General features: G+C 50.8%; 6 protein-coding genes across 6 annotated transcripts; 1 reads left to right on the top strand and 5 right to left on the bottom strand.

The window, feature by feature from the left end:
• Nucleotides 1-216: 216 nt before the first annotated feature.
• LOC100899786 (store-operated calcium entry-associated regulatory factor-like) lies at nucleotides 217-1,871 on the bottom strand. The gene is made up of 3 exons (XM_003741518.2): nucleotides 1,422-1,871; nucleotides 1,033-1,148; nucleotides 217-806 (listed from the first exon to the last, which is right to left on the bottom strand). Exons 1-3 carry the CDS (start codon nucleotides 1,574-1,576, stop codon nucleotides 217-219), a joined length of 861 nt encoding a protein of 286 aa, XP_003741566.1. The 5' UTR covers nucleotides 1,577-1,871.
• A 349-nt stretch (nucleotides 1,872-2,220) lies between these two features.
• On the top strand, nucleotides 2,221-4,608 carry Alg12 (Alg12 alpha-1,6-mannosyltransferase). The gene is made up of 4 exons (XM_003741486.1): nucleotides 2,221-2,485; nucleotides 2,715-2,945; nucleotides 3,039-3,410; nucleotides 3,567-4,608. Exons 1-4 carry the CDS (start codon nucleotides 2,375-2,377, stop codon nucleotides 4,374-4,376), a joined length of 1,524 nt encoding a protein of 507 aa, XP_003741534.1. The 5' UTR covers nucleotides 2,221-2,374; the 3' UTR covers nucleotides 4,377-4,608.
• A 69-nt stretch (nucleotides 4,609-4,677) lies between these two features.
• Vps39 (vacuolar protein sorting 39) lies at nucleotides 4,678-7,831 on the bottom strand. The gene is made up of 3 exons (XM_003741517.3): nucleotides 5,594-7,831; nucleotides 5,186-5,377; nucleotides 4,678-5,102 (listed from the first exon to the last, which is right to left on the bottom strand). The coding sequence occupies exons 1-3, from the start codon at nucleotides 7,820-7,822 to the stop codon at nucleotides 4,899-4,901; spliced, it is 2,625 nt and encodes an 874-aa protein (XP_003741565.1). The 5' UTR covers nucleotides 7,823-7,831; the 3' UTR covers nucleotides 4,678-4,898.
• Nucleotides 7,832-10,365: 2,534 nt separating this feature from the next.
• LOC100906735 (invertebrate-type lysozyme 3) lies at nucleotides 10,366-12,277 on the bottom strand. Its single transcript, XM_003741484.1, has 4 exons — nucleotides 12,051-12,277; nucleotides 11,130-11,188; nucleotides 10,692-10,821; nucleotides 10,366-10,606 (listed from the first exon to the last, which is right to left on the bottom strand). Exons 1-4 carry the CDS (start codon nucleotides 12,082-12,084, stop codon nucleotides 10,392-10,394), a joined length of 438 nt encoding a protein of 145 aa, XP_003741532.1. The 5' UTR covers nucleotides 12,085-12,277; the 3' UTR covers nucleotides 10,366-10,391.
• A 527-nt stretch (nucleotides 12,278-12,804) lies between these two features.
• On the bottom strand, nucleotides 12,805-13,979 carry LOC100906878 (uncharacterized). Its single transcript, XM_003741485.2, has 3 exons — nucleotides 13,823-13,979; nucleotides 13,261-13,687; nucleotides 12,805-13,081 (listed from the first exon to the last, which is right to left on the bottom strand). The coding sequence occupies exons 1-3, from the start codon at nucleotides 13,874-13,876 to the stop codon at nucleotides 12,960-12,962; spliced, it is 603 nt and encodes a 200-aa protein (XP_003741533.1). The 5' UTR covers nucleotides 13,877-13,979; the 3' UTR covers nucleotides 12,805-12,959.
• A 2,123-nt stretch (nucleotides 13,980-16,102) lies between these two features.
• Nucleotides 16,103-19,942, bottom strand: LOC100899500 (serine/arginine repetitive matrix protein 1). Its single transcript, XM_003741516.1, has 10 exons — nucleotides 19,921-19,942; nucleotides 19,589-19,713; nucleotides 19,334-19,432; nucleotides 19,054-19,256; nucleotides 18,693-18,917; nucleotides 18,520-18,598; nucleotides 18,311-18,433; nucleotides 17,966-18,184; nucleotides 17,238-17,884; nucleotides 16,103-16,567 (listed from the first exon to the last, which is right to left on the bottom strand). Exons 2-10 carry the CDS (start codon nucleotides 19,707-19,709, stop codon nucleotides 16,451-16,453), a joined length of 1,833 nt encoding a protein of 610 aa, XP_003741564.1. The 5' UTR covers nucleotides 19,710-19,713; nucleotides 19,921-19,942; the 3' UTR covers nucleotides 16,103-16,450.
• Nucleotides 19,943-20,593: the final 651 nt, after the last annotated feature.

The following is a 20,593-nucleotide window of genomic DNA, read 5'->3' as shown; positions in this document are numbered from 1 at the left end:
CTGCATTACAATCGACGGTTCCTAGTGATTCTTACAACGATTTCTCGTTTCAAATCGTGCTGTACACAAAACATACGTGATGCTCTCACCGTCCTCCAACAATTTCGGAAAACATATATTTACAAAAGCCAAGTGATCCTTAACGAAGGACGTCGTGGTTTCAATCGTCGATGGTTCCTCCATGGGCATGAGCGCTCAGAACGGCCTTACTAGGAATCACCGTCTCGAAGTTGAAGCGAATGCAGACGCCGATCTCGTCTGCGAAGTGGATGCTCCCGACGAGCTTGCGCCGCTGTCCGAGAAGAGACCAGACGAATAACCCCTATTCCGTACGTAATCATAGTTGCCACCGCCGTATCCGTAAGCATTATTATTGCGACCGAACATGTATCCAGCGAGACCCCCGGTGGCGAGTCCAGACCAGAATCCGCCCGCGTTTCCAGCTGGCTGTTGGTTTCCCCCGCAGCCTCCGCCGGAGGAATAGTAGTCCGGTCGGAAACCAGGCGTCGTGTTGTCCCCGAAACCTCCAGATCCCCCATAGAAGCCCCTCCTTTGGTTGCTATCGTCGTCGTTAGACGGCCGCCGCCTGTCGCCAGGGTTCCGGGAATCACTGCCGCACCATAACACGAGCAGCACGCAGAAGACTATCCCAATGAGAATCAGCGGCATCTTTCCTTCAGAACTTTCCCCAGCATGTCCTTTCCCTGAGCTCTGTCCAGTAAGAGTATAAGTGAGTCCACACGACCCGATCGTCACGTAAGGGTCGTCGGGATAATCGTAACCTTCACAATTGACGTCTGCTGAGCCTGGGGAAGATAGAAGTTCATTAATCAATTAGAGCAGAAAACGCGACCATGGAACGAAGCTCAGCTCTCCTTCCGGCGCCCAGCCATGTTCCATTCTCGATCGGGTAGGTCAAGAGTCGGGATCACTACGTGATACAAATTCAACATTTCTCGAGCAATGTCACACGGAGCTAGAGCAAACAGGTGGCGTTCGGAACAATGGTCGCCGAACGAGAAATTCACTCACCGAATTGGACTCCCTCGGGGAGCATCGCGTCACATTTCCAGTGCAATTTCTCTCCGTCCCAGCCAGTCGCTTTGCATTGCACTGTTTGAGGAGCGTGTTTACAATTCGAAAGGCAACTGAAAGGAAGAAGCAAGTGAAGTCTATGGAATTACAGGAAGTACGGTATATTTCCTCGTCCACGAAGAGAGACCGAGAATCCCGTCCCGAATGTGCCAAGATGGCAGTTGATCACATCGGCTTCTCCACACTTCTAGATTCTTCTTCAAGATCGATTTCATATAGGGATTCTCACAGGAAGAAGGTGATCTTCTCTATCACTACGAACTCGGTCGGACTCGAGTACGTCACAACGAGGACTCCATGAAAAAATTCGATCGAGGATATCTTACCTCAATTGGGGAACCGGACTCGTCCTCCTGGCTGCCGTGTACTTCCCGTGATGCAGAGTTATGACTGTCAAATCTTTCTCTCTAATCTTCCCGAGCCCGTCCACACAAGTCACAAGCAGCAACGCTCCGAGAACTTGATGCATCGTGCGTCGCATCTCTCAACGAAAGATCTGAATTTTCGGAGATCGATCGACGGGCGACTGAAGATGTTCGTACACGAGAAAACAATCCTTTTAGCGGAGCCTCCGCAATGGCACTTCGGATAAAGCTGCGCGGAAGAGCGCAGGAAAATGTAACCGATACGGGAGACTGGAATAACACGAAGATGACGCTCCGGACCTATCCAAGTTGTCGTGACGTGATGCTCCCGTTTGCAGCGTTCGCTCTACACTAATCAACAAGTTTCCCGTAGAGTCATACAGAATTGTAACCTGGGTCTGAAGCGACGTTTCATCTAAAGCTTACGTGTTCTACTGGTGGTGGCTAAATCCCATGGTGACTCTCTCCCCAACGAGGCCCATCGACTCATTCTCTCCCCTTTCGATGGAGGAGGCTCCTTCTCGATGTTCATCAATTGGGCTCTTTGAGGTCTTCTGTAGAAAGCTCTTCCGTTGGAATCATTCGAATGAGAGCGCCCGAGTTCGATCGGGTCGCCCCATCAGATCTTCTCATGTCCAAGGGATCATTCGACGATCGGGCACCTTCCGTGATTCCCTCATGTCCGGGGCCGCAGTTACCGGATTTGAAACTGATGATTGTGATCTTCGGTCCCCGCCGGGAACGCAGACACCAGTCCTCAAAGAGAGCTTCAACTCGGTGTCTCCGTGGAGTGTCGCGCACCTGCTAAGATTCGCGCGGAAACCGATCAATCGCGAGATCATGCTTTCCCGTTTGTGAAAACATCCAGCCGACGAAGGATTCTGAGACGTGGCACCCGACAAACGGCGACTCCCATGGCGGAATGTAACGGAGACCGAACCTACAAATGGGTGCTCTTCCTCAGCGCCGTGGTTCACATTGTGATCTGTCCTTTCACAAAAGTGGAGGAATCTTTCAACCTCCAGGTAAATTTTGCTTGTGGGCTCATTGGCTAGGCGGGGAGCTGCCGGAGCTCGACTCGGATGTTTATCCGCCGAGGAAATCGATCATTGAGGCGAGCTTCATCATCAATCGTCGCACACCCGAGACGCTTGACAGTTCTCAATAGCCGTACTCTCAATTCCACAACTTCAGCAAGGCGTCGGGATTGGTCGGTTCTCCAACATCCGAAAATGACATGATCCTCTTCCGCAGGCAATACATGATCTTCTACACCATCGAACCAATCTGAGCTCCTATGATCACTTGGAGTTCCCGGGGGTTGTGCCCCGAACATTTCTAGGACCACTATTAATCGCTACCCTCGCGTCCCCTTTCATTGCTTTATGCCGACTCTTGGAAATGGAGAAAATAGTCGGACTTTTCTTAGTGAGATTCATACTAGCCTTTCTCGTCACCATGGCCTACCGTCGGTTCATCGTGAGCGTAAGCAATTCACCTCTTCCTCCCGCTGAGAATATCCCGAAATCGTTGATCGTCCAAAGTTCGTAGTGTTCAAAACATCTCTCTCCTCCACAGGTACAACGCGTGTTCGGAGACGTGACGGGTGTCTGGTTGGTTTTGATACAGGCAACTCAATTCCACTTTGTTTTCTACATGTCCCGAACCTTGCCCAATACATTCGCGTTGATCTTCGTTCTGTTTTGTTACTCGTTCTGGCTGGATCAGGACCATTTCCGATTGACTGTCTGCACGGCATTCGTGGTTTTGGTGTTTCGGTCGGAGTTGCTCTCGCTCCTCGGAGTGATTCTCCTCATGGAGCTCTACGGTCGAAGATTACACCCGCTCCAAATGCTCAAGTGGGGTATCCCGGCAGGATTGGCATGGCTCTGCCTGTCGATCACCGTGGACTCCATCTTTTGGCGGAGACCCCTCTGGCCTGAAGGCGAGGTAGGTTGCTCGAAGCTGCGTGCTCCGAAGGGGCGGACAGTCGAGGCATTTCGTAACCCTAATCCTCGACATGTTTTCTTGCCAACCACGAATTTCGTTCCTGAGCGAATCCGAGTGTTCGGCTTCTGCCTTTCACATTCGACCTCCTCTTTCCAGGTCCTTTGGTTCAACGTGATTCTAAACAAATCCGGGGAATACGGAGAGCAACACTGGGCATGGTACTTTTATTCGGCCATACCTCGGGCCATGGGATCATCGTTATTACTAGTTCCTCTAGCCGCTTACGTAGACCGAAGGATACGCGCAACGTGCTTCCCTGCTGTTGCCTACGTGCTTTTGTACTCCTTACTGCCCCACAAAGAACTCCGTTTCATTATGTATGTTTTCCCACTGTTGAACTTGGCGGCGGCCCGCGCGTGTTCGTGGGTGTGGGACCGAAGACGGAAATCAATATTCTGGACCATGTCGGTTCTGATCGTCTGTTTCCATTTGGTGGCGAATCTGTTCATGACTCAGACACTGCTATTCATCTCTTCGTACAACTATCCCGGAGGATACGCTCTCCTTCGACTACACGAGCTAGAAGCTCATAGCTACGATTCGAGCGTACACATATGCAACTTCGCCGCTCAGACGGGAGCGTCGAGGTTCAGCGAACTCAGACGGGATTGGCTGTATGATAAGACGGAGAATCTAACTCCACGCGAAATTCTCGCGAGAAACTACACACATCTGATAATAGAGGGCAACTCTCACATTTCGAGTCAATTTCAACCGTACAAGAACCACTATGAGATCATCGATCACGTGCCTGGATACTCCGGGATCAAGTTCGATCTCTTGAGCATTTTCCAGCCAATCGTCGTGAAAGCCAAACCGCGTTTATTGGTCCTGAGGCGGCTCGATGATTCACCGCTAGTTGTGGAAATCCCAAATAAGAACGGAAAAACAGAACAGGCCAGATGAGAATTTTGCATAAGACAGGGAACGGGCGAAAGGCAGCTAGTCAAAGTATTTATTCTGAGCGTTGATGGAAGAGCAACTGTGCAGTGGAGCTTCTCCTCTCGGGCCCACGCAGTGGACACAATCGCGGGGACCGGATGAAAATCTCCTGGATGGCATTTCCCATAGATAAGGGAAGGAGTGTTGGAATAAAAGGAACGAGGAAGCTCCATGGAGGTTCCGGTATCGTTTTATGCAAACAGAAGATCTCGTAGCTCTCTCTCCCTCTCTTTGTGCGATCATCAAGGGACGTATCAAGACCTCGTCTTCTATCCACGTCTGCTTTTGAAAAATGAATGAGGAATACCTCTCCCGTACGCCAATGAAAAATAGATATATTTCCCAATCTGACAAATGGAACAAAACCATTCTATGTACAACTGCGCTCCAGAGGGAATCATTCAGCATTTCATCATTCATCCACCGTTCCGGAATCGAATCGGCCGCCCGAGAGCGATTCAGCCTCGTTCCTCTGAGCCGTCGATTCTACATGGACATGTCTCTCTTGTGGCAGGCGTAATGCACAATTTGTTGGTCCTCCGTCATCACGAAAACACTTCGATTGATTCTTCTCCCGCAGATATCACACAAAGTGCTGTCTTGTATAAGGACGGGATTCTTCTCGATGTCCATCTTGATCTCCTTCATTTTGAAGTTCTCGTTCATTAAAAGGGCTTGACGCAGCCGCAACTGTTGAAGAGGAATTGACTTCGTGAAACCGAAATGATCATCCCGAGTACCACTGCCGGAAACCTGAAGTCCAAGAGACTCACCTTCGATAGATAAACGTTCTGGGTCTCCAAGAGTCCTGTGAGGAACTGTTCCAACTTCTTCAGCGACACCTCGGGGGGAATTTCCTCGACGGCTCTCAGAGGGTCGAGTTTATCCGCGTGTCTGTTTAGAATCTCAAGTACCCGGCTGATGTTGATTGGTTCAGTCGGAGGTGGGGCCCCGATGTTCAGCGCCTGGAGGGGGAAGGGGTTTCGTTACGCCTATCAGAGTCTGCGGCCTCACAGGTATGAGCATTCTCCCAATCAGGAGCTGATCAGCCCCAAGGAGGTGACCTGATGGGAGGTGACGCCCGTATACGCGGACTCCGGATCGATATCAATCCAAAACTCTCATGAGTATCATATTTCTATCCTCTCGGTGGAAATCGTGAAGATGGAATCCGGCCTCACCTTCAGACAGACGTCAGCTGGACGATTGCATAAGCTCAACAAGATGAGGAAGACTTCTCGATCAACGGTTTTATGCTGCAAGTAATGCTCGAGGCAATATTGTTCAGCCAGGTCGAGGTCTCTCAACACGTGAATGTAAATGGTGAGGGCATCTTGATGCCGGCCAAGTTTCCCCATGACGATGGCGCATTCGAGGTAGAGCTTGTCATCGAGGAAATATTGCGGGAACTTGTTCACGGTGTACCTTTCGGAAGTACGCAGGAAGACTAGGAGCTTCTGCCGAAGAGCGGTTGCGGCCTCACCGGCGACGCCATTGTCCGATCGAAGGAGGATCTGTTCGCGGTATTTGTGGACGAGCATATTGTGGAACAAAATATTGTCGTCTCGCCATTTGAGTATTATGTGCTCGAGGTATGGCAGTATCAGGGCTGGAGCTTCTTTGGTAAGATATTGAATGACGCGATCTCTGGGGAGCTTCTCTCTTTCACACTTTTCCTCGATGAAGATCTTAAGTCCATCATCCTGAAAGGCTTCTATGACCCATTTCGCGTACTCGAGGATCAGCTCAAAATGTTCAACCGACAGACGCTGGAGGTATTGAACTGTTTTTTCGTGGCCATTGAGAGGTGAATTCGGTACGTGAGCTTGTTCGAAGAGGAGTTGCAACGCTTTCCGATGCTGTCCTTTCTGTTCGTAGAGGATTATCAGCTCGGTGTACTTGTGATGCTGCAGGAGTGCCGATTCCGATTCCTCGAGGTGACAATGGTTGTCCCGGTAGCGGAGGAGAGATGCGACGAGACTAGGATTTGTTTGCAGGTAGCTCTTCAATATCGTGGTGTCGATTATCTGCAGAAGTTCTTTCTTCGGTCGAACGGCGGCTGTGCCTTCGAGTATGCCGCCGACCTTGACGCTCTCGCCAGTCTGTCCGATGATGGTTCGCCGAGCCGCTTTCAGATATGCGGTCAGAGCGTGGAGAGCGTCGCCAAGATCAGCGGAGACATCCGGTAATGGTCCCGGATAATCAAGGAACTTCCGGTGCTGGTCCTTCAGGAGTGTGGGGAACAAACCGATGACGTGCAGTGGGTCGGTCTGAATCTCCTCAAATAACTTCAGGGCAGTATCGTATCGCCGGTTGACGAAATGGTCGAAAGCTAACAGGTTATTTATGTGGTACTTGCACAAAGCTTTGTCCGCGTCGTTCGTGTCCAGAAGGTCCGCTAGGGTCAGCGCGAGCGTATACAATTTCTTCTCCTTGCAGGACTGCATTTGCTCGCTGATCGGAGTGCGGACCATGCACCAGACGTTATTTGTTGAGACCACGAACACTCGACCAGCCTTCCACGTTATGAGCGCGTGAGGCTTCGGGGACTGCTGCATTGTGATTTCCTGGATGTCGAGACGAGGATGGATTGTATGGATTTCGATACCGCTATTCGAAACCGCTATGACGTTCGGATGATCGTAAGTTACCGACACGGGGGTGTCTCTGAGGTTAATGGAATATTTCTCGGTGGGTTTCCCATTGGCCGCGGCGAGAATTAGCTGCTTCTCGAGTAGCATGGCTATGTTGTCCCCGTGGAGTTTCGCCAGTAGCGGTTCCGGCTGTCTCCCGAGCGGGAAAAGTTCTTTGACCTCTCCGGCAGTTCTGGCTTTGAGCAAAATGTAATCGGATTTGAATCCTATGATGAGATGGTCTTCGCTAGACCAGAGCATCGTTCTCGGAACATCCGGCAGAACGTGACTCGACGGATAATCGAGAAACCGGTTGTGCTTCCAGTAGAAAAGATGTAATCGTCGTTTCACCGCGATGCACATCTTCACCATAACAAAATACTTCTTCTCCGAGTCGTCTTCATTCTGAACCTCGACCGTTTCGGTCGTGCACGCGAAAACGCTTGCCCCACGATGGTCGGTGAGTTGCTGAAGCAGAGGTAACTGGTCAGATAGGGCATGCACGCTGACCAATCCGTCCGAGAGGCTGATGAGAATGTCATGCGCCTCAATCACAGCCATCTGGTTGACCGGCTTCCGCGAGAAGGTCTTGTTTGTCTTTCGGAGTCTGACATCAAAACTCGTCTCCGCGGACGGGGTGTCCGTCACGGTAAAAGTCACCAGCTGCCCCTGCTTGGTGCCGAGAAGGATAGAATCCTTGTAAGTTGCGGCGCAGACCACCGAGAAGGTAGCTGGCAAATTTTGGAGGACCGGCTCCAACGAATAGGCCTTGTACATTGCGACTGAAATTATCGACTAGTATTAGGCCACTTGTCAGATGAAGTTTCTTCGAAATGTATCATAGGGATCTCGGCTTCAGATCATCACAGGGTTGATATTCGGACTTCGAAACATAGACGGCTTGTGCTAGCGATCGTTCATTGAAGTTCCCAAGCGGCAATGAGACCTCTCACTTACTTACGAACCAGTCTCTCCAATTCAGTGAATCATAGATGCGGGGGAAATCATCACAAGTAGATCTCAAACAAGAAACACTTGCTCGAAAACTCGATGGCAATAACAGACGTCAAACTTAACGGTAACAGCGGGTGAGCCGGATCATAACATCGAACTCCGCGAGGAGGGAAACCTTCAATAGACTGTCCTGTCTGAGTGCATGGTTTGACAGGCGGACATTCCAATCGCCTCCTTACTTTTAGAGAACCGGAACAGCTGACTCGTGAGCATCGAGAATCCCAGACACCTCCTCTTCTGGACGTGTCGTGTTTCTACACCACCCGCGCGTAATTCTCGTCTCCATCGTGAGCTCCTCATACGGATTCCAGACTGGAACGTCCTGAATCGGCTCGAATACGCTGCTGGAGGATTTCCCGATTCTCATCACGATAAGCTTCTCCTCCGCTGTGGTCTTCCGCTATCCAGAGCGTCGCACGGTAGCATCCTTCGGACTATCGTTCTGTCGTGCGCATTCTGCCGTGGACTCTACCCACGGGAAAACTTTGAGCCATACCTTGTTTCTCTCAGTGAGCCTCAGTGAAATCAAGGATACGAGATGACGGGAAATCATCCCTAGCATCGTACGGTCTCCTCGGTGGAGGGCTCCTCCGGGCACTTGCGCTGCTACCATGATTATGATATTCGCCGATCTCTCTCGTAGCCGTCATCGAGCGACTCCTCCCAATGCCTCATGTGATGTTTCCCTTACTTTGGTCGTGGATTTTATTTTTGCCTCGGAACATTCTCTGAGAGCTGCGAGATGGTTTCCATCATTATGTCAGCGTAGGTCTGTTCGTGTTCCCGGAAAGAGACTCAAGATTCCGGAATAGCACTCGTCGATGGAGACGGGAGTCTTGATGAGACTCTCGGCTCCTTGTCAGGGGGAATCATGGGAAATCGAGCTGCTTCCGGAGTCGCGTCAATCTCACCGGAAAATAGAGAGAAGAAGACCAAGCCGGGAAAGCATATTCTTTGTTTCCCATGAGGGATATCCGAGGTGGACGTCCGCGACGACGAATGCAGAGGTTCGGATCTCCAGGCTGGCATCACTCGCTGCATACCTTGATAGGAGCATTCCGCCACCAGTACGTGTGATGATTCCCGATTTCGCTGTGAAGGGACATTCATGATTCATAATATGCGGGAGAGGCTAATAAGGGTAGAGTGGGAACTCCCGATGCTCAATCGGCATACTAATGTCCCGTGATCAGATTATTCCGCAGTACTTCTACGCTCGCCGAGGAGCCGAGAAAATCTGTTCACAACGCAAAATTCGAATTGCAGCGTGCGAAATTCCCCCAAGTGAAATTACGCGACGTTCGGGACCTTCTGTCTATCGAGAGGTCGGCACCAGCGTTCCTCAAGGGCCGGCGAGTTTTGTCGCGGATAACAAAATGACTCGTCCCGATGAGGGCGAGTTTTGCTGGTCCCAGATGATTTGTATGGATCGGTGTGCTTCTCCGAAGGTTTCAGATGCACTCAAAATTCTCGCGAACATGATACAGTAAAAGCTCGTTACTACGAACACGAAGGGACTGACGAAACTGGTTCGTTGTACCGAAATTTCGCTGTAACGAATGCCACTCAACACTATCCCTATGGCGAGCTGGCCAAAGCAGGAGAAATTCCTTTTTCGTTGTACCGAGAGATTCGTTGTAATGGGGGTCGTTATAACGAGCTTTTACTGTAATCGGATTGCCGGAATCATTTGTTCCACAGGGTTCTAACATGCCCCATCATCTTTCCCGTGATTCACTCTTAGAGTCGAGCATAGACGGGAAGAACTAGCAATGCGGGGAGCTCGCTTTGCTTGAAAACTTCTGAGGAGTGATTCGCCCCTCTTGGAGGAATTTCCCCCTTCGATCTCTCGCATGGACGAGCCGCAGCTTGATATTCCTCAGAAGAATGAACATTGAGTCCTCGGTGGGAGAACCCTGGAGTCCTCGGTGGGAGAACCCTGGAGTCCTCGGTGGGAGAACCCTGGAGTTCTGGAGGGATGTCGCTCTGACCGTACGAGCCGCTCGAGCGACGAATACATTAAGAAAGACCTACCGATTTCGATTTTTCCCTGCAGAGCTATTCCCACCTTTACCCACCTAGAGCTCGCACTCCTTGCGATCCGCTCGCAACGAATAGTTCAGGAATAAGAGGAAAAATCATGGCCATTGATTTCTCGAATGATATAAAGGATTACAAGTTGAGCTCTGCCGACCGAATGGAGCGCGGCGACTGCTCGCCAACGGGAGCGCGTGTTCCAATCATCGACCGAAGATCATCTGGATCGGCGAACGGCGATCGACGGCGGAAGAGGCGAGAAGAACGGCTATCTTTTTATTAGGGCTCGAAGGACTTAGTTTTTTCCTTGCATGCAGTCAGTGAAGGAAGTCCAGTATTCGGTATCGTCGACCCATTTCGCTGGGCATCCGTTGCGTCCCCCTTTGTGGATGCGTGCGTAGTCGTAACACGTGACTCTACCGTCTCCGTCGCAATCAGTTCCCCACTTGTTCATGTAGTTGACAACCGTTGTCTCGGAACAGGTTTTATCTTTCAGGCACTTCTCGAAATCTGGATCGAAGCAAGATTCCGTCTTTAGATTCAAAGGATCGATCACGTATTCACAGAATCTTGAAACGAGTAGAGAGTTACTCACGGTCGAATTTCCCTTCGCCCGGTTTGCCCGCGTCAACCCAGTAGGCATAGGACAGCGTGTATGGACCGCAGAAATAGGACTCAGGTCCGGCATTGTGACATCCCTGATTCAGGTTGCATTTCGTCGATGCCTACATTGGGAAGATCGTTTCTCGGTCAGCCGAAATCGTGAATCGTTGTTCTTATCCGACGGACCCGGTTCGCAAGAATCACGTGCTTGTTTCGAAGATGATTGTCTATCGGCTCGGTGGTAGTCAATCTTTTTCGGGCTCAATGAGGGAGGAAGTTTCCACTGCTCCCTCGATCAGCTCAACGAAACCATACGCGGACCAGGAGCGCAGGCCCCGCAGATGATCACGAGGCAGACTCTACTCCCTCGTCACGGAATCCGACGATTCGATTATTATCTAGAAGCATGTCTGGTAGCATCTCCACTTACTTGACAGATGCAATCCAAGCACTTCCTCGTGCCGTCCTGAGCGCTGCTGTAAGCGATTCCTGAAAAGTAAACGATCGAAATTGCCTCCCCATAGAAGGAACGAAGCACAGAAGCAAACCAGTATCAAAGGTCAATCACCCCGTTCGGTACATTGCTCCAACGAGAAGTTCGGGGTGCGATGTATTGCGGTAGCGGTCCAGGATGGTCTATATAATGCACAACTGACCACCCACGTCTTCGCGTTATCAGCAAGGACTGATCAGTGATCGTCACTGGTCTCACCCTTAGCTTGGCGAGAGTCATCTGGGCATTGGCATGTCGCTTACGCGGGACCATGTATTGCATTCAAACCAGATGCCGAGAGAATTGGAAGACCAATCGGAACAGAATGTTCTCGTCATGGTGACCGTGATTCTTTCCGATCGAGCAGAAGCCGGCTAACTTCACGTCCATCAAGTTGCTCATTTGCAGAGGAAGAAAGAGAAGGTCGGTCCCGACTCGTCCTTCAGATTCGGTTCTGACACGAATTCAGAAAGCCGTCGGCACAGAAGAGAATATCGCAATCGAAATTCTCGGACGGACTACGGGACAAGATTGACCAATCGCATCGATGAACATTCGCTGATGCCGAATCCCGCCGCCCAGCGATACCCTCGAGATGCTCAAGATCCCTCTCTGCAAATCGGCATGCTACCCTGACATTGAGCTAAGGGATCTGTTTCTTCCAGTTTCGGAACAGAGCACGGTTCCTAGCAGGACTCCTTGGGATTGCAAAATCTTCTCAACATCAGACTCGCTCCAAGAAAGCAGCTCACCGACGGGGCGTCTACCTCACGATCACAGAGAGCGCGTGATTGCCTCATAGCGCGATGTTAGGAGACATTACTGGCTGTCCATGCTCGGGAATAGAGGAAAACTCACCGCTCAGAAGGAAGAAAACTGCGTATATCTTCATGGTTCTCGGCTCCTTGTCCGGCTAACAAATGACGGAAACGTCAAATTCAGTAGCCGTCTGATCTTGCAGGGGGAGAGGGGTGTGGGTTTGTGTATTCGACTACGCGCGAGCGAGAGTCAGTGTGCTGGCAGCTCTGCTTGGTGTTCACTGGTCGCGGCGTCGATCTTTCCATCGGATCATTGATCTTGCGGTTGATAGTTCTGAAGGGAAATATAAAACTGGTTCGACGCAGTGGTGGCACACTTCAGCTTTCTAGCGAAGGCTTCTATGGCGCAGGACTCCCCATCCGGGGAACATATAGGTACATTGAACCATCCACGCCAAGGAGTGAAGAATCAGCAGAAAATCTAAAAGATTGCGCAATTTTTCCGCGGGGAGAAATTCCTTGGAACTCCGGAGTTGTGGTTGCTGGTATCCAAGGAGAGGATCAGCGACGATTTGTGTCAATACTTCTCGAAAGAGCAACGGTTCATATAATGAGCGAGACAATCGGAGCACCCCGAACCCTGAAGACTCCCGGTGTAAATTGATGGTGAGATCTCTAGATGTGTAATCCTTCATTCCTTGCAAGGAACGTTGGGCAACATGCATGCGGGTAGGACGCAGCCTCGGAAGGGTTTCCTCGGGAGGCGTCCGCTCAAGTGGAGACTCCTGTGCTTAATCCCTCTGTCTATCAGCCCTGCCGGACGTGATTCATGAAATCAAGACTCCGTCGTTTGGAGTTCTTTGAAAAGGGTCGAAATGTGGCCTTTCACATTTTCCGCTCCTCAAAGGCATGTTTTTAGTTAATTAGAGGGTGCTTCCCCAATTTCTAAGCGACAAACAATTTTCTCAGTCTGACAATTAATCATTAGCAGGGATTCACGGCCGTATTCCTAGTGTCCTTTCTGGAGTCGGTGATGGGCGAAATTCTCTTCTGAGAGAAAGCTCTTCCTGCATTTCGGACACTTCACGACGTACGGGTATTTGGATGACTCCCCGTCCAACAGCGTATTTCCTGGAACATAACTGTTTTGTTACTCCAGTTCTAGGATCCGGAATACTCAAGGGCTGCATATATCCTGAACATTAGCTGCATATATCCTAAATCTCTTCCCTTTCTGACCTAGATGTCATAGAAAGGGGATTTTCGCTATTCAGAACTTTCGGTTCACTTAGTTAGACTGACGCGCTCACCGCTCGTCCGCGAGTTTCCGCTTTTGAGCTCGGATCCCTTGAGCAAGGCGTCGAACTCTTCGACTTCTAGCGGTTTATTGCCGAGTTCGACTGATATTTCTATATCAGGGAACTTAGCCCGGAGACCAGAAGGATCGTTCAGCAGAATTTCAGAGAGACGACTCAACCAAGCTTCGGCGCGTCTCGTCTCTGGTCCTGATCGTGCTCCTTCTTCAAGGCTCATTCGTTCTCTCATCTCAGCCCAGACGGAGGAGTAGTCTGGCAAAGCTATCCTTGGCGCTCCGTGGGATGCCATGTGCTGCTCTATGACATCCGCGGGTCCAGAGTACATGTTACAGATCGTGCAAACCACGAAAGGTTGGCTATAATGTCGGAGGACGTCTCTGTTCCGCAGATAAAGTTCTGAATCTTCAAAACGCGAGAAATTCTGTAAACAAGCGCTTTATTATTCCCATTCGGGACCCTTTGTCGGATCCTCCGATCCAGCCGCAATATTTGGAGCATCGATCTCATGCGGAGCGCTAGAAATCATGAGGAATCCTACTTAGCGAGGGTTACTCACAAAAATCGGGAGATCCGAGCCGTCTCCGGATGAAGGTGAGTTTGACTGATCCATGACTGAACCAAGACGGGGAAAGTCGATCACGAGCGAGGTAGATCGCGCCTCTTGTATTTCACAAGTTCGATGGCTGTCTGAAACTCTAAGCCTAAAACGAGGTTCTCCCTCTCTCGCTCTTGCATGGTTCCCTCGTCCTCTGGTCCGCAGCGTCGACGAGGGAGCTACACGCACACGTCCGATTTCAAAAACACGCGCCCGTGCCAGCAAAGGCCGCGTAGAGGCCAGTACTGAATGAGAATGGTTACCGCAAGCCTACTCCGAAGCGGAGGTCGTTCGGAAAGCATGGTCTTGCTCAGAACAGCTTTAAAAAACAAGTATGAACTCGGGTTCGAGCGTCTTCAGAAACGCAGAACCCTACGCAAAGTGTCTGCCTCCCTCCCCCCAGCGGTGCGGGCATTTAAACCTTCTTGAGGAGCCTCCCAATATTTCCGAATCCTCGGATGAGAGTCGGAGTTCATCTCGGGACGACTTCGCGCCGTTCCCTTGGAAGGAGTTCTCATGTTTACTTCCGCACATCCGTCTTGGAAGCTCGTGCTCGAACCATCTGCTGGGGGACGAAGACTCAGGAGAAAAGTCCCGGGTCGTAGCTCGTAGAGCCAAAGCTCCTCTCCGCTGAATTGTTCCCACCGTAGCTCAGAGACCGCGGGCTCATGAAAACGAATCACGGACGCTCGCGCGTGACGCGTCGCAGCTCTGTTACCATATTCGGGTGTCTCGCAGTTAGCACCGAATGTCCGGTCTAATAAATTGTAAGCTGAATGAATTTTATCATCACTCATCATTATCATTCGACTTTCAAGGAGCAAGAGAGCGTAGACGGTAGGGGAAGCAGCGATCTCGCCCGAGAACAGTGACGGAAGCGATCCGTGAGAATTCAGGGAGCAGAATCGGGGGATTCAAACTTGGAATATACGTCCATGGAGAATCGCAATATCTTTTCCGAAAGTAAGGCCGAACTGAGACGGTGACCAGCTCGAAAGGGAGTGGAGATAGAGAATCGACACCTTCCGCAATGACAGTATATCTCTGTCTGCGGAGCGAGTTCATGGGCAGCAGACTCCTTCAGAGTGCCGAGGTGCTGAGACCAATAGTTTTTCTCGATTCGAGGGAATTCGTCGCCTCTCGGGAGTGCTTAAATGGGCAGGTCGACGCAGCTCACCACCCGAGGGGGTGATGGATCCCCAACGAAGTATTCTCGCTCTACGTCCTTCTCCGTCCCGAAATACAGAGAAACTTTGAGCTGAAAAATTTAGCCGTTCCGACTGATCCTTCGCGGCGCCGCTCCCTCCCCTCTAGATCATGCCACAATAACGTCGGCCTGTCCCGCGATCATGAGGACTGGACAGATCTCGTTCCGAGCTTCATCCCCATAGATTTTCGGGCTTGAAGGTTGTCTTAATCGGAGGAGCTCGACCCTCGTCTGGCTCGCTATCGTCGCGAATAACATTACCATTACTAATGATCGCTGGCCGATCGATTAGCTCTATCAAATCGACTTGGTGGGACTTGGCGAATGTTTCTGGTTTCGTCTCGCGGGAAAACAGAGCCAATCCAAATTCAAACATCCAAACTATCATCAGTATTTCACGGCTAGTATGAGATTGGGGATCGCCTATCGTGTTCGTGGGCGATTGGAAAGGCAGCACGGGGCGAGCGATCGCTCTCGCTTTCAATCCGCGAAGATACCCTTTTGCATGGTCGTTTCGGTCTTCACTCCGTGCTTCACCGGGCTGGTCCTCTGCAAGCCAGACTCTGCATCTGGACCAGTATTTCGAACGGATCCGTCGAGGACGTCCTTCTCATCTCAAATAATTAAAGATCCGCGACTGCTGGCCGATACACAAGGTGTGTAGGTGTGCTCCGAATTGGAAACTTCAATATATCTCCAGACTCATTTTGAAATTTGAATAAGTCGTCCGCCTTCATTGTTGCGGATTTCTCAGACTGGAGGCGGAATCTCTGCTGAAATGAGAGAGGCAGCGACGAAATCTCTGTAACTTGTCATTCCCTCGCTGAATCGCACGACAAAGTCGCCGATATTTGCATTATAATCTACTAGATCCTCCCATCTCATGGCAGCTCTAGTCGCTGTTGATCAAGCCATCCGCGATCTTATCAATGACGATTCCCGCTCTCACTTCCAGAGCGATAAATTCCGAAAGCGATCTTCGTACAACGTCGGTCACCTAACGAACATTCCGATGACGTAGAAAGGAGACCAACATTTTCTGACAATGATATTATTTACAGATGAGACTTCATTGGGACTAGGGGAAATCGGCACACACTCGTCGTGATGTTCCGAGTCTATCTCAAAACAATTTACCATGAACAAGTAGATAGAGCCTCGAAAACATCTTGACGCACAAATCCTGCCTATTTCCTCAAGTGACCATGTCCCCACGATGATGGGTTAAGCGAGCGAAAGCGTACAAAACATGAGAGAGGAGTCCTGGAACATCCTCGTTATTAAATTACCGCCACTCACGATGACAGACATGCAATCGTGACGTATCGAAGGGTGAAAATTCCGTGATTGATGAATTTTCTCCAGAGACGACCTTCCCAGCCTCAGATGATACCCTCGTTCAGGTCCCGCTGCAGATCCTCCAGATAGTAAGATCCGATGTTTTGTTTCGCTCGTGTAGGAGGGGCGAATTTACCACGAGCGAGTCGGGCTGGTATCGGCTGCAATGATGATGAATTTCGTCAGACAAGCTGGTGAAGGACATTGTTTCACGATCAAAGACAGGACGCTGGCTCGCGTCTGTCACCTAATGCTCCGAGACTGCTCGCTTAGAGGATATATTGAATTTTTCCGTTGCTCTCATGACAAGGGACATTTCCGACGGCTCTGCAACAGTGGAAAGCTTCGCTTGTAGCGAACTCCCACCGCGGACTCCAGGCGATCCGAGGTCAATATCATATGCCTGACGAATTCCTGACGCGATGCATTTCTGGGAACTGGGAAAGGATCCGCCACGCACATTGTCAGCCCGAATACCTCGCGTGCCAATGGATCGCGAAGCTCTCCTGACATACATAGATCTCAACCATCCGGGAAACAGGTTCCTGATTGTCAATATCTCTCCCGAGTACGCTACGCACAATCTAGGGAGATTCGGACTGCCCAGCAGGCTCCAAGGAGATCCGTAGCTGTTCTAATGTGACGATGAGAAATCAGGGTTTAAGCCAGAGGATGGGTATCACCATCAATACAATGGTGAATACAGCATAAATACAGAGAACATTCCGGAGCAAACAGAATGGGGGACGCCCGCTCTCATGAGCTGGCGAAGGGAGCGAATTACTACAGGAATCATTTCAAAAGCCGATTTCTCGGATGATCTTCTCTCACCTGACTAATGGAGATGTCGAGAACTTTTTTCGGGGCTGGGTCAGCTTTGATTTTTGCGATAGGATTTTGCTCTCTCGTGTTCTTCTTGCGCGGAGGTTGTTGAGTGAAGAATTTCGGGGAGGATTGCGGTGGCTTGTTCTCGACATCTTTAGCATCCTTGTTCTTCCGTCGCCGAGCTTTGACGAGTTTGACGTTGGAGTTCAGCTCTACGTCCACCGTTTTCGCAATTGCGTTCGCCGACGCTTGACCTTCGTTAACGGTACTTTGTGGAACTGACGCTGTAAACGAGTCACCGAGACTACCGTGACCACTATCTTGAATCGCACCGCTGCTCAGGGAATCCGCGCTCTCGGGAAGACTTTCCGCATCGTTGCTTATTTCCTTGGGCGGAGTTTTTCGCGACCCGGATTTTCGAGCTTTCTTCCGCCGCGAGGTCTTGACCACCGGTTCGGCCGTAGTTTCTGGGGACCGTGATCCCACCCTTCGAAGAACGTTGTTTTCTGTCTCCGAAGTTTTTCTAGCGGCTACCTCGGATCCAGGAGGAGTTTCCCGCTTTTGCTCCCCTACTGAGTTTTGTCCTCTGGGATCCGATGTCTCGACCGCTCGAATCGGTGAGTCGGAACGTTCATTCTCAGGAGGCGAGGCACCTGAAACACAGCGATAGATAGACATTCCTTGTCCTAGTAGGGATCTGTGAGGTGAATCACGAATCGCTGCGCTCGCCTCACCGGTCTTCGATGAATCATTTTCGGATGCCTTCGCAGCTCTTCTCGATGACTTCTTTTTCTGGGGTCCTTGCGCTTTCTCGACAGGTAGTTCCTCCTCGTTTGCATAGCCGCTGTCGATCTCTACCTGAGCTTTCGCGTAGTCCGGAGTTTCTCCCGCGTCCTTTTCCAGAAGCGTTACCGGTCCCTCGGGAGGCGCCTCACTTATTGTCGCCGTTGCAACTGAAGTTTGAGAAGTTCGAAGTCAATAGATACCGCGAAATGGCTCGAGATCCTTTCAAGCTCCGGGGGGCCATTGCGGTACGGGAATTTCAGTAATTTCAATTCGGTTCGCGCAAGGTCGCTCGCCTGATGCATCCGGTGACTTCAATCGTTTGCTCGAGCTTTCGACGTCGGATGCCTCCGATTTCCGTTTCCTGGCAGCGCCGAGAGTTTTTCTGTGTTTCTCTGGAGACTTCCCGGCGGGGGGACCTGGCCGGAAGTACCGTTATTGGCGATCATGGGGGCACCTCGTTCGTTTCCACCGAATCCGGCAATTACGCTCGAGTTGTACTCACGATCGGCAGTCGATCCCATTCCGTTCAAGATCTCATCGGCTTCTCCTGAGTTCGAATCTATACAGCCTCCGAGTCGAGCCTGCATCGGGGAAATCAGCAACAGTAATTCATCCGCTTTCGGCAGCGTGAACCAAGTCTCCGATTACAGAGATGGAGAGAAAAACACGACACACCATGTGAGCGACGTAGGAGAATTTCTCGAGTCTGCGTATGACGTCGATTTTCGCAGCTTCTCTGGCGCGAATGACGGCTTCGTTGAGGAGGCTTCGTTTCCCGCCTGTTCGGGACGCAGAGATTTTGACCACATTCTTCGATCGGGCTCGGAAAGGTTTCAGAAGGTCAGACCGCACCCAGCCGCAGGTGCGGTACGCGTCCAAAAAGGTAACATGATAGGCGATCTGTTGAAAATGCAAAATTGAATTCTGGAATAAGGGAACTGCATCGCATATCCGAATTCGGAGTTGTCGACGTCCACAGCCGAGCCCAGAATCGACTCAGGCGTATCCGAACACACAGAGACATCCGTTTACTCGCCGGAATTTCACTAATGCCGTCGAGTAGGAAATACTGCGACGCTGGATCTGGTGAGTCTTCGACAAGAGCTGGCCACCAACGCCACTCCTTCTCTTTATGATTATCTGGTCTTTTCGCCCATACCAAGCTCCCGGCGCAGTATTTTGTTTCGTAGAAAACTTGGTCGAAGCCTTCATCATCGTCGACGCTGCATTTCTTCTCCACTTCAATCGCAAAGCCTCAGAGTTACACATGGGACTTCCGAGTATTTCACGTCGAATCATTGGGTCGATTTATTCACCTTGTTTGCAGTTGAACGCGCTATCCTGCAAGGCGGCTGGATCCTTCCAATCGGGAACGTATCGCCACTTGCTACACCAGTCGCAACATACCCAGATCCCTAGAAATCCGAAGAGTTCGTATCCAAGCAAAGCATGTATGTAGACTCATCGCTACAAAGTTGCCTTCGTCGTGAGGAATGGTGGACGACGAGCGACGCGTTTTGATCGTCTTCATGACAGGTGGAAGCTTTCCTTTAGGGCTCTAGGGTCCTGACCTTCAGTGTCTTCGAAGAGACGGAACTTGATAAGCTGCTGAGCGGTTTCACTCAGCTTAGTCAGACATTCTTGTTCCACGTTCACAGGTGTGTAGCAGGTTACCGGTCCCGGGGAGGCCATCTTCCTACAACATCAAGGCATAGATATCAAATAGCAGTGGTGGTGAGTTGAGATTCCGTACGGTATCGTCTTCGTTCGAGTGAGAAACAAAACGCCGATCACAGACAAGGCACACGAGCACGAATTTCGTTCAAGAGGCAAAACGGAACACAGCTTCGAGTATGAATAGAAAGCCGAGCGGAGCTATGTATCCTTATTGTCTGTTTTTGACCTCTTCGAACGCGAGAATCCGGCGAACTGAGCAGAGGAGCGTGCATTTCTCCCGAAGCACCAAGAAGCACATGTTACTTTCGATGCACGTCATTCGATGGCGACGCGAGCCGAGCTTGACGCCGATCAGGCTTCCTGGGCATTGGGACGCGTTTTCGAGGGTCGGAGAAGAGAATGACAGGATAGAGCAGAGTTTCTTGGTTAGGGAGGGCCGTTGGCGATCCTGATTAAAATCTGATTGTCCTCCACAGGCTCCATACCCACGTTTGGGACGGACCGCGAAAAGCTCGGCTAGATGAGCGATCCTCCCGCAGTCCTCTTTCTTCACAGGCCGTCGAATCTCCCGAGAACCGATCAAACCGAGTTCTCAGGAACTGCTGCTGCTGCCGCCGCTCCATTATAGCGCTTCATTATGCAGTTCTCTTAGGTCTTTGTCTTCTAGCAACGTTGAGCCTGCAGCTCGGAGATACGGAGGGGACATCGGAATTTCTTTTAATTTGTCTCATGTCGTCTAATTGTCGTCGTATTCTAATGGAGGGGAGCTCGTCAGCAAATTTAGTCTCTGCTAGATGTTTGCCTTGGCGATGTGCTCCACTCGAGCAAGCAACTTTTGAGTGGGACAGCCTCCTGCTGCTCGGAGCCCGCAGGTCCCTGGACCTGCCGGGGGCGACATT

The sequence above is a fragment of the Galendromus occidentalis genome, unplaced genomic scaffold, assembly GCF_000255335.2.
Source record: "Galendromus occidentalis unplaced genomic scaffold, Mocc_1.1 scf7180000077183, whole genome shotgun sequence".
NCBI lineage: Eukaryota > Metazoa > Arthropoda > Arachnida > Mesostigmata > Phytoseiidae > Galendromus > Galendromus occidentalis.
Note: the sequence above shows the minus strand (reverse complement) of the source record. Positions and strands in the feature narration are given on the sequence as shown.